The sequence below is a fragment of the Sparus aurata genome, chromosome 23, assembly GCF_900880675.1.
Source record: "Sparus aurata chromosome 23, fSpaAur1.1, whole genome shotgun sequence".
Taxonomy (NCBI): domain Eukaryota; kingdom Metazoa; phylum Chordata; class Actinopteri; order Spariformes; family Sparidae; genus Sparus; species Sparus aurata.
In genome coordinates, this window is record NC_044209.1 from 814,329 (window position 1) to 827,086 (window position 12,758).

General features: G+C 40.1%; 1 protein-coding gene and 1 long non-coding RNA gene across 2 annotated transcripts in view; one reads left to right on the forward strand and one right to left on the reverse strand.

Annotated features, from left to right (window-relative positions):
- LOC115575092 (proteasome activator complex subunit 3-like) overlaps window positions 1–12,758 on the forward strand; it is a 38,614-nt gene that overhangs the window by 24,927 nt on the left and 929 nt on the right. Inside the window, exons 4-7 of the mRNA XM_030406937.1 lie at window positions 3,279–3,383; window positions 4,128–4,179; window positions 10,921–11,009; window positions 12,160–12,228. Of these exons, the coding sequence (XP_030262797.1) occupies window positions 3,279–3,383; window positions 4,128–4,179; window positions 10,921–11,009; window positions 12,160–12,228 (315 nt within the window). The remainder of the gene's footprint in view (window positions 1–3,278; window positions 3,384–4,127; window positions 4,180–10,920; window positions 11,010–12,159; window positions 12,229–12,758) is intronic.
- LOC115575605 (uncharacterized) lies at window positions 7,600–8,227 on the reverse strand. Its single transcript, XR_003982701.1, has 3 exons — window positions 7,956–8,227; window positions 7,743–7,784; window positions 7,600–7,618 (listed from the first exon to the last, which is right to left on the reverse strand). It is a non-coding gene; the product is annotated as an uncharacterized LOC115575605 (long non-coding RNA).

The following is a 12,758-nucleotide window of genomic DNA, read 5'->3' on the forward strand; positions in this document are numbered from 1 at the left end:
GGGGGCAGCTGCCTGAGCAGGGACACCCAGACTTCCCTCTCCCCGGACAATGCCTCCAGCTCTTCCGGGAGGACCCCAAGGCGTTCCCAGGCCAGCTGGGTGACATAGTCACACCAGCGTGTCCTGGGTCTTCCTCGGGGTCTCCTCCCGGCGGGACATGCCAGGAACACCTCTCCGGGGGCATCCGAAACAGATGCCCGAGCCACTTCAGCTGGCTCCTCTCGATGTGGAAGAGCAGCGGCTCTACTCCGAGCTCCTCCCGGGTGATAGAGCTCTTCACCCTATCTCTAAGGGAGCGACCTGCCACCCTGCGGAGGAAACTCATTTCGGCCGCTTGTATCCGGGATCTTATTCTTTCGGTCATGACCCAAAGTTCATGGCCATAGGTGAGGGTCGGAACGTAGATTGACTGGTAAATCAAGAGCTTCGCCTTTCGGCTGAGCTCTCTCTTCACCACGACAGACCGATACAACGACCGCATTACTGCGGCTGCTGCACCGATCCGCCTGTCAATCTCACGCTCCATCCTTCCCTCACTCGTGAACAAGACCCCAAGATACTTAAACTCCTCCACTTGAGGCAGGAACTCTCCTCCCACCTGGAGGGAGCAAGCCACCTTTTTCCGGTCGAGAACCATGGCCTCAGATTTGGAGGTGCTGATTCTCATCCCAGTTTTGAGTGTAGCGGCGCAACGTCTGTCCAGGGGGGGGGGGGGGGGGGGGGTGCGAACGCTCGTCAACGTCAGTCCGGGGTCGGAGGTTGTGCTCACCTATTTGTTGCCTGTCATCTTGTAGTGTAGGAGGCGCTATGGATATGACACAGTATTGATGCATGGAGGTATTCAGGGTGACATCGTATACATGTGTGATGAATTTGGTGTACATGGTAAACTGTATGTTGTTATAAGGAGTTAATGCTTCATGGCGAAGCATGAAAATGGATGGCACCATGAAACCCACCTTGTCTTAAGTCGGTGAAAGGTTTTGATAACTTTTCATCATCAAGGTCTGAGGATGATACTGAGTGAAGTGGAAGTCTGTGGTGTTCAATCTGCAGGAGGAGTTTGTTAAAGTGCGAGGCATAGAAATGAATCAAAATGCGGGTGACTTCCTGTTGGAGTGACCGTTTGGTACCCCTGATGTTTTTTGTGTGTCTGCCGAATGTCTTTCATGTATGTGCATGTAGGAGACGGGGCTTGGATTTTTAATATTTCAGGGGGCGCTATAGAGTCCCCTTGTAACCCCTTTCGTCAGCTATCCTCGGGAGGGCATTGGCAATAATTGTAATAATTGTTAATCCTACCTACCAATGAGGAGATATAAAATACTTCAATTTAAAGAGCGCCACCTAGTGGTAATCAGTCAAAATTTTGCACAGGGGCTCATGGGGAAGTAGTAACCTGTGTTTCATGTCATTCGTACACACCAACGTGGAGATATACGTGAAGACTTTCTGTTTGGAACGAGACCTGAAGGAAGTTGTTATTTAATAACTTGAGTATTGTTTGAAATATGAAAATTCTTTGACAAATTCTTGTCAGGAGGGTCATTGATGCTGTATGCAAAGTTTCGGGCAAATCGGTGAAAACGCATGGGAGGAGTTCGAAAAAGTAGGTTTGCGACATTTTGCGAATTTACGGAAATGGGCGTGGCCTATATCACAAGACTCAAGACAATTCAGAGAATGTGTGGATATAATGTTTTTGAATGTGCAATAAAGCATATGGGAGTTAGACAGCAAAACACACTTTCCTCGATTATAGCGCCACCTAGTGTTGTAAATTCACAATGACAATAGATGATAGATTCGGCAGGTGTGAACTATATTCCAAGTTTGGTGAGTTTTAGGGTATGTTTAGGCAGTGAAAAATGCAATCATTTAAGACAAAAAAGTCATCACTACAAAAAAAGTCAGGTCGAGAACAGGTCGAGACCTGCTCGGGGCCTAATAATTATAAAAGAATGTATTAAAACTGTGCAAAATAAACCTTATAAAGTTGAATGAGTTGTAGTAGCAGTAGCACTCGATTGGCCAGCAGACCCTCTGTGTAAAAAATAGAAAATGTCATTATTAATTATTAATGTTGCAACCAACAGAACAGAAAACTTACAGTTCACATTAGTGACAACAGCAAATTAGACCGAGAAAACTCGACATACACGTACATCATACACCCGAGCTTCAGGTTAAATTTCCTTGCATTCACCGAACAGTTGAGGGTGATGGTCGTGTGTGTTGCCGCCCCTCGCAACAACTTTCTTCTTGCAGCTCCTGCAGATAGGGCTGCCATCCTTGACCAGCTGTCCCTGAGCAGTCTTATAATAACCAAAATACGCCCAGACTGCAGATTAGGTTCTCTTTGAAGGCGGAAAAATGCCTCAAGTTCAGCTGCTAACACTCCCTCCCTCCGCCATTTCTTCTTCACTACACAACAAGCGAACGTTGCACGCTGCGCCTGCGTAGGGAGACTTAGGAAGTATCTCGCGAGTTTTCCACACCGTGGTTATCGACCAAGGCAGTTACCATGGTAATTAAAACTTATACGATAACCTTCACCGGCGGGACTTTTACCGTGACACCGGAAACTGTTACATCCCTAGCTGGAGCTAGTGGGCCCACAACAGTACCCATCTGGGGTAAGCCTGTGTTACCAAGATTAGGTAGAGTTTACACACACTGAAAAAGGCCTTTTTATTGCCTCTTTCAGTTTAACCTGCGTGCACCCCTACCGTTGACTGCAACTTCCATTTTGCAAGGACAGCGGGTGTCTTTCCTTCTCCAAATGCCTTTACATTTTGTTAATTTGACATGGCAAAGTGATGTGGAAATGATATTGTGAACAAATATATGTTCAGCAAAAACTAATGTTATGTCGGCCTTCTGTTGAAGGCCATCTCAAAAGCTTTCATAGCTTACTGTGTTGCACTGCACCTAAAATCCCAGATGGACGATTAGTCACAACCGTGCATTAGTTTAGATAGAAACCTTGGGAATTATTCTGTGAAACACCTAGTTGTAGATATGTCCCTGTTTGAAATGTATGTAGAGGTGCCCAAGTAGATTAGTGGCCGTTTCTTTTATAATTGACACAAACAATGTCCCACCAATCCCAGTGCATCCCTCACTACCTTTTATGTCTCTACCTACTGTGAGAAAAGCACATTGATGCCCGGAAAGGACTTGAAATGTGTCCATTATGTATGATTTTTTTTTTCAGGACTCTATCATTGTTTGTACACAAGTCAGTTTTTGATCTTTTTCATGTGGTCCACATCCAGGAGCCCATTTTCAACGTGACTGACCTGAAAGAAATCCATTCAGAGATCAAGTGCAAAGTCCCAGAACCGATTCTCTTCACTAACAGCCATGATGGCATTGACATGGTAAGTCTAAAGTATATTCTATCAGTGTAGGTTAGTGATTATGTAAAACAAAAGATCCAGTTGGTTGCTTTAGGTCAGGGGCTTCCAAATTAGGTAGCAGATTTCTTCAAAGCAGAATATAAAGGAAATGTTTAGTTGATGGCCTGTTCGTCAGGATGAAATGAGACACAAACTTAATAAAATATTGGCTTGACGTAAAAGTGTGGTAACACTAAGTTACTTTCAGCCACAAGATGCTCAGTTGTCATGGAGATGGTCCTGTTGTTAGGTTATCTTCTTGTTCTTCTTCTTGTTCGTCTTCTTGTTCTTCTTGTTCGTCTTCTTGTTCTTCTTCCTCATTCACATGCCTCCAATTGGTAGCCAAGGTACGCCTGAAGAGTGCCAACATGCAGTTCACATAACTGACAGTATGTACACTTGTGCTAACATTGCTACAGGGAAGTCTTATAAGCTAAGCGTGACACCCAGTTCACCAAAGTCTGCTGCTGCACACCAGTCCAGTTGTTGATGATAACACTGGTTTCAGAACTGACAGTCACTGATTGGTTTCTGTGGTTCTGTGACTGTTAACATTAAGTTATTAGGATTCATCCTCTGGGCAACAGGAATGTCTGAACAAAAGTTCATGATAACACATTCAATACTTGTGTAGTCCAAGGTGGTGGGTTAACTGACCGACAGACCAACATAGAGCCGTGATGTTATTCAAAAAATGAAATGACCCTTCTTCTGTTTCTGCTGCAGAATTCCAGGAAGAGGAAATTAGAAGAGGATGTCCCCAGTGGGAACTGGCAAGGTAGAAACAAAATATCAGATTTCAAACTATTTACAATTTGCTAATAATTAAGATAAATAATTAAAAATAATTAATAGAGACTTACTATTGCCCTTTGTTCTGTAAGTCTCTATTGCCCTTCCCTTTCATTGTGTATATAGTCATACTGTCCAACTCCAGGCCAATGAGAACACACTGAATTGTGTATTTGGGTTATTTCCATAAATTCAGAACTTTTTATGTCATTGGCTTTTAAAAAAACTAAAAGAAAACATAGTTTTGTAAAAAACTAGGTCATGGAATCATTCTTAATCCTACAGTTGTACTCCAAATATGTTTCAGTCATTCATTTTTTTTGTCTGGCCCACTAAGCGTAATTGCATAATTTTTGAGATTTGTTTATATTGAGTATTCTATAGAGGTGGGTGCAATCCATCGATGTGGCCATGCGCCATGTGACGGTTTGGCATGGATTAATTAACGTCGATGCTTTGCCACAAGACCGGAACAAAAAACACCGGAACCTTAGCGTGCGCGCCGCCCGGGCTGTTTAGTGAGTGGGACCACAACAAACGGAGCAGTAACGTTAGTTTCTTTGCAAGTTCACTGCAACCGTGTGGAAGCACTTTGGATTTTATGAGAGAGCAAACAAGACGACTGACAATAGAGTTTTGATTCTTTGCCCGAGCACGACCCTGACCCGACCCAGCCCGATATTTCCTGTCAATATCCTCGGGCCAGGTCGGGTCGGCCCTTGATCAAGCATTTGTGTGTGTTTTTTTTAATAACTCAAAATAATGACTGTATTTCCAGCTACAAAAGGCGCATCTCTCTCCCTCCCTCCATGTTGTTTGTACTGCTACGTGGTTTTACATGTGAGTGAGTGTCCTCGTGCTGAAAACGTGACTTCTCACACACGACGTCACTCCCCGAGACGCAAGAAGAAAGCAAAAATATATATTTTTACTAAGGAAAAAGACAAAAATAATAGTAACGCACAGTGATTTGAATAAGTAACTTTTATCTGATTACTGGTTTGGAAATATTAACGCGTTAGATTACTCCTTACTGAAAAAAGTGGTCAGATTAGAGTCATAAAATAAAATATTTTGTGTCTTTTGAGAAGTCAAATGTTCAAAAAACCTTGTTATTTACTTAATGAGTGTAGTTTTAGAGGAACTGAGTTAATTGATAGGCTGTTTATTTACAAAGCCACAGTAGCCACAGATGAAGACAAAATCAATCTTGTATGGAAAAAAACATTAAAAATTGCAATAATCAAAGAATCGTGGCACCAAGAATCGAATCGAATCGACAATCGTTTTAATCGAAGAATTGAAGCTCCCATAATCGAAATCGAATCGAATCGTGAGGTACCCTTGTTGGAACACCCCTAGTATTCTAAGATGTAATAAAACTGTTTTATTACTACAGAGATTCAAATTTGATACAATGACAAATGACAGTGTAAATAATTTGTTCAGGTAAAAAACAATGGGATTCCTGTAAACATTCTGCAAATACTATTTAAATGAAAATATGTTGCAAATCATCCTTAGTACCTTGATGATTCAGAACAAATGTCAACCCAATTCAGTGAATGATCATTGAGGCTGACGATACACATACAGAGAGTCGCATGAAAGCTGAAATGTAGCTCAGCGAGTCGAGCTTAAAAAATTCTCACCTGAAAAAGTATTTGGAGTACAGCTATGCCATGAATGAATTAGTAGTTTTTACATTCATTAATTAGGGGAAATCTATAACATGATGTTGGAGGGCCGAGGTGAGTTGGTTTGGATTGATTCATTTGTTACATAGGTTTAGAAAAGTTTGATGTCTGAATGAAGGAGAGAACTATCAGACGTCAGTACACTTGAATGTATCAGAGCACGGTCAACCAAATCAAAATAGTGAGCTGGGAGGTGATCTTGGTCCAAGTCATAAAGGCACAGTGTGGGTATGGAGCCAGAACAGTCTCATAATGGATAAATGCACACATAAAGGAATAAATGCACGAAAAAGGACTCACAAATGTATTTGGGGAGTTGTGTAGATATATATATGACTCAAAACACAAATGCATTTTCAATGCACACACAAATATGCTTCAATCCATATGTAAGTAAAAAAAAAAAATTCACATATAAAAATAAGATTTGTAAACATATTTGTGATGCGCACACAAATATTTCTTGTTTTAAATATGTGAAATAAAAATTCACAAATGTACAAATCGTCAGTTATTTGCAATTTTCATCAAATACATATTTGGAAGTTGTTACATTGATATATGAATTGTCAAATGCGCATTTGTCTCAGTGCTTTTAATTTGTAAACCTCCCTGCATGTGTGCAGATTTTTGAGAATCATCTAGCGCGACTCCGATTCACAAATGCGTTTTTTCTACAAGGGGGTCGTCTACAGCCAATCAGATGTCTCACTCCTTTACAGCCAATCACATGAGTGCCTCCCCACGAGGGGTTTTTAACTGACGTCATTACAGTGCGCAACGGATCTAGGAGTTTACCCATGGTTCATAGCGGTAGTCGGCTATGCTCTTCCAGTTGAACTGAGAAGGGTCTAGCTGCAGCCGCAGCCAAGCCAGAGCCACTACAAACCATGCCCATTACAAACCACGCCCCCTACAAAACACGCCCATACGACACTACGGTGGCTGTGGAGGCCCAGAGCACTTAGAAAGCAAATACAAAGGAAACAAAGCAATAACCAGATCATTTTTAACAACTTTAACGGTTGATTCACAACATTAAATGCTTTCCAATGCAAACAATGTGCTTGAAACAATAAATAACAATAAATATATACAAAAATAGAAAGTTAAGTAATAAAAGATTGGGATAAAAGATTAATCTGATAAAAGATTATATAGGACTGCTAAATCTGGTGCATGCATCTTTTCATTTTTTATATAAGTGACTAATGTATCAATGTACAAGGTTATTTTAAACTCAATAAAATAACATATTTACAATAATAATAATAATTAGTAGTAGTCATTTCGATTAAAATAGGTTGTTTCCACCAGCTGTTTTTCTAAGAGCCACACTGTCACAGAGCTTGGTCTCCTACATCAGATGCCATAAATATCACTCTAAGGTGATGATTTCTTCTGGGTTAACAGAAAAGATTGTTCGCCCTTTGACACAAATAAAATGTATTTACGTATTTATAAATATGACCATACACAGGTCTTTAAAATATGTACCTCAAAACACAAAAGTTGAGACAAATGAATTAGCCAGCAACAACTTTTATTGGCAATAAAATAAAACATTATCATTTCACAGACTATTTTTTAATTCATCCTACATAAAGCCTCTTCAAAAAATCCTCAGATTCCAGAGCTCTTCTGAGTTTTTCAGCATATGTTTCTAGTTGCTGTAGTGCCTCCTTGCTCATGTTTTTTGTCATGTAATAAGCCAACAGCCGTTTCTCACTGATGAGACAAAATGGAAGAAAATAGCGATTAGTAAAAGGAAATTCACAAGGAGAGGCTGTCATAAACAATGTAAAAAACAATACTTATAGGTATTAGCACTCTCTTTATGTATGTAGCATACCTCAAGTCATACTGCAGTCCACATTTATACACTTCTGTGGCTCTGTCAATGGTGTCTGTGTCATGAGGTGAACAAAAGGACATCTTTCATTTAGACATTTAAGTTGTCTGTCATGTTGCAGTTAACAAGATATTAACCATAAGTTAAAGACTGACAATAATAACAATTATACAAAATATGTTAATATAATAAATAAAAAAGTTTTATAATTACCTCTGGCAGAAGCACATCCATAACAAATGCCACGTGATTGTGACATCTGGTTGTCTGTGCTTCAACCAGGCTTGTCAAGAAGCCCAGCACTCTGTCCAGCTGCTCATCCTCCTCAAAGATGATCACCCTGCCCTTTGATGTTCCCCAGGAGGATGTAACTTTTCATGCGATGACCGCCTGTAAATATATATATTTCTTAGGAGAATGCTCAAAATAAATGTACAAACACTAGGCTAACAGAAAATGTTTCACTTAAATCATTCATTTAACATGTTTTGACCAAAATTAGTTCAACTATGTGACTTAAATTCCATTTTCAAACTCACTTCAAGATGTTGCAGTAGACCGTTATCCTGAGTGATGAACGTTACATGAAGGTCACTAGTGACTCTTCTATGGTGTTCAGCTTGCTGAGCCCTTTTCTAAAATTTGATCAAACAGCATTCAGATGTTTAACGTAATTATTCTGGTAAAGTATATTAAATAAGATTTGTTGTTTATTGATCCTTTGCATGTCCTTACCACAACCCTGTTGAAAGATGCATCTTCACTCAGGATCCCAACGTCTCTGGTTGTGGTGACCACATCATGTTAGTCCATGCTGTCATTATAGTCCTTAATCAAGACACACAAAGTCATGACTTAATGCACAGCTGTGAACACTGGATATGTTGTTCTCTTGTGATAATCTTCACTCACATTAACATGCTCTCTGGGTGGAAAGCTGTAAGGCCTCTTGCTGTACATGTGGTCGGTGTCCTGTGGACTCTGCAGAAGAGAACCATAATTGTGTCAGTTTGTTTTATGGGGATCCAGGTAGGATTGACATTTGCACTTAAAATTATCGCACCCCCATTGCAAATTAGGTTTATTGACAATATGTACACATTTTCTGCTTTTTACAATAAACAAATCAAACATGAACATTCAAGAATACATCTGTCATTTTTGAAATAAATGTATTTGTATGTCACTCACGCACATTTCTGACATGCACTTAAACGTCACCGTTAACAAATCTCTAGCCAGTACAGTTATTTTAAGTGATATAACACATGACCCTATTTTCTAATGTTTTTGTGTGTCAAAATCAAGAAATTGATATGTTGAGTTAAATGACAATATTCTGCGTCTACGTGCCGTGTTCCCTCAATACTTCTGTTATCATCCCTTGCTCAGTCATTAATCTGATTTTCATAACGTAAAAGACGACACAAAATGGGTTTGCACACGGACATTTTTTCAGTGTATCGGTTTGGCGAAATGTGTTTTTACATATAGAGTCCGGTGTCTTTGAAAAACAGTCATTAATGCTCTTTCTGCCTGGCAAAAGACGTCTCAAACATTAAATTAAACGTCAACATCTTCCCAAAATGTAAACGACCTAACGTTAACCTGAACCGGCATCGCCATCTGCTGACAACTGCGGTTGGCGAACGTACGGTTAAAATGACATTACGTGTTCAATGTTTACACCTCCTAACCGGGAACTTGAAAATAATATAAATGCGTCTCACCTGAACTGGCATTGCCGTCTTGTCTTGCCTGCATTTGCCTTCTTCTTCTTCTTCTTCTTTTTTGACTGCTTGCATTTGCTGCTGTGAGTTCAATCGTCCTTCCCGGCCACCGTAGCAACACGTAGGCGTAGTTTGTAGGGGCGTGGTTTGTAAGGGGCGTGGTTTGTAGTGGCTTCGGGGGTCTCAGTGGCTGCAGTTGGGTATTGTTGGTTGAACTTGGTGTTTATGCTAGCGTAGCTGTCATGCTCAGTCAAAAAAACGTCTTTTTAACACAAAGAAAGCGACAAAATGGACAAAAATCGGAGGTGGATAACACAATACGGATGTTTCAAAAATTTGTGAGGACAGTTCTCACCCGTCAGTTGTCATGGAGTGGGCAGATGACAAAGCAATGGCCCGACATTAGCTACATCGACATAGTTAATTATCATACATTTTCTGAAGGTGTTGACAGCGGAGAGTTATGTAGTTACAAAAGCACAGAAGCATACAACTACCTGCACAGTAACAAAATAGGGAAAGTACTGTTGAAGTAACACATCAAGTTTATATTTCTGAAAGAAGGAAGGCAGCAGTAGCCCCCAGCCAGAGTGTCAATCAAGCTAAACATACAGCGTGGATAATGCTGAAGGAAAGTGGAGACAGGCGACTGCTTGTGCATTGCCGGGTTATGGAAGTCATGAAGTCATGCAGCAGCTATTCTGTGGAAGATATTCATAAACCCAAATATTTATTTTATTGTCAAAGCCGCGAGCCACGCTAGTCTCCGTTCCTCCTTCCTCAGCATGGCGTGTAGGTCGCAGGGCACGGACAAGTTTGTCAAAGTTGATGTTCTACACAAGACGTTTCTGAAAAAACCTTAAATTTTCATGAATTGTTGTGGCAACCAACAACAGCACATGTTGTACCTCAGCTCATTTTAAAAACAATTTAGCGTTTGTGACATAACGCTAGTTGTTTAGGGCTAGCTTAGCGGCAGCAGTCAGTCATGCAGTTGCAAAGCAACCAGACACAGAACACCGCCAGCCGAAGTAGTTATCTGTCATGGCAACCCCCATAGGCTAGATCCGTTGTGCGCTGTAATGACGTCAGTTAAAAACCCCTCGTGGGGAGGCACTCATGTGATTGGCTGTGAAGGAGTGAGACATCTGATTTGCTGCAGACGACCCCCTTGTAGAAAAAACGCATTTGTGAATCGGAGTTGCCCTAGATGACTCTCTTATATATGGATTGAAACAAATTTGTGTGTGCATTGAAAATGCATTTGTGTATCGAGTCACATATATATATACACAACTCCCCAAATACATTTGTTAGTCCTTTTTCATGCATTTATTCCTTTTATGTGTGCATTTATCTATTGTGAGACTGTTCTGGCTCCATATGTGAGAACTCAAACCAGCACCAGAGGAAGTGTTTGTAACTGTGGATCCTGTGTTTGGTTCAAGGGGAGATGATGAAATGTAACGCCAAGCTGGTGGACCTGATTGAACGAGTCAAACCAGAGATCAGGACACTAATTGAGAAGTGTAATACAGTAAGGGTTCACACACACACACACACACACACACAGACGCGCATTATTTATCAAATCACAGTATACTGGCAATAGTACCAAGTAAAAATTCCCTGTATCTGAATGGAATTATTCACCGTGAAGGATAATAGAAAAAGTAAATCGAGACTGTACATAACATAGTCTACAATCTCTGTTGTCTACACCCGTAGTCCACTTCATTTTGACCTGGAAGTGCTGGAAGTCTGTTGCCTGTCTAAACAATTCCTTCATGCAATATTTAAAATGGATCCACTGATCAAATAGAGTAGAATGTGTCCATATCCGGTTGATTAGTCTTGCTTTCACTGAAGAACAGCACTGCTAATGAAGCTCTACTAGCTACATAAACAGTGCTTTATTTATCTCTTATGAACTGTGTGCACACACAACACAAAACTGGAAAGGCAACAAAAGGTAGATAATTTTAGCTTAAAACAGTTTTTTAAGAAAGGTTTAGAAGAAATAGATGCATTGCACTTCCTGTGTGAACCAGTGGTTCAGAGCTTTTATTGTGAAGCAAGATCAGGAAATGTTGAGTCTGCATCAGCTGTAACTTAAGACAGCTGTGATGCAGCTGAACCAGTCAGTTAACAGTAAGGCTGAATTATGATCCAAATGAGAACAAGAAATCAGGTATTTGTAGTAGAAGATACAAAATTCTAAGAGCTGACCCAAGGGAGCACTCTTTCTCTACTTTCAAGCATAGACACAAGTGAGTTCAATCATCAGATGACCATGTGTGTTGTGTAAACCTCTGTTTTAACTCCACTCCTTTTCACATTTGAACAGGTAAAAGAACTGTACTCACACACTGAATTAACACTAAAATCAAGATTTAGATCAAATAGTAGTCTGCTTTGCATTCACCTCACAAACAAACCAAACCATAGTCTGACTGAATAAGATCTTGACCCACCTTTTCAAGTTCTCAGTGCCAACCAAACACATCAACACACCAGACCTCTTATGAACCTGTCAAACAGGCGAAAGCAAGTTGGTCTGCGTCTTTCTCAGTAAATAAACAACTTGGTTTTGCAATACTTTTATGTATTAGACATTATGTTGAGCCAGTTGTCATTTACTGTACACTAAGAGGATCCTGACACCAATTGTCTCTACACTTTGGCAGGTTAAGATGTGGGTCCAGCTGCTGATCCCCAGAATAGAAGATGGAAACAACTTTGGAGTCTCTATACAGGTCAGTCTTCATTGACTTCTTTGACAGATTTAAAAAACAGATGAGAGGCTAAAATAGCTCAGGGCAAACATGGTGGATTTAAAGAGAGTGTCCTGTAGTCAGCACAGCAAACACAGTTTACCCCACACAGTATCAAATCCTATTTGTTGGCTAGCTATTATGAATTGAACTCTTAAAACTCTACAAATTAGTGTGGCTCTTCAAGTGTCTATGGTAAATGGTTAGTGCTTAAAGCAACATCATGTAGAAATTAGCATCTTGTGCACCCTGACTGGCCCCCACAGTTTCAGCTATGGCAACAGCGGTGTATGAACGTGCAGTGGCCGGTAGCTCCTCCAAATGATGCTACATTTGATGATGTGTATATATATATATATATATATATATATATAGATATAGTATAATATATATAATATATATATAGTATATATATATATATATATAAGATATTAGATAGAGATATATATATAGATATATAGTATATATATAGTAGTATATATATATATAATATATATATACCTACTCTATAT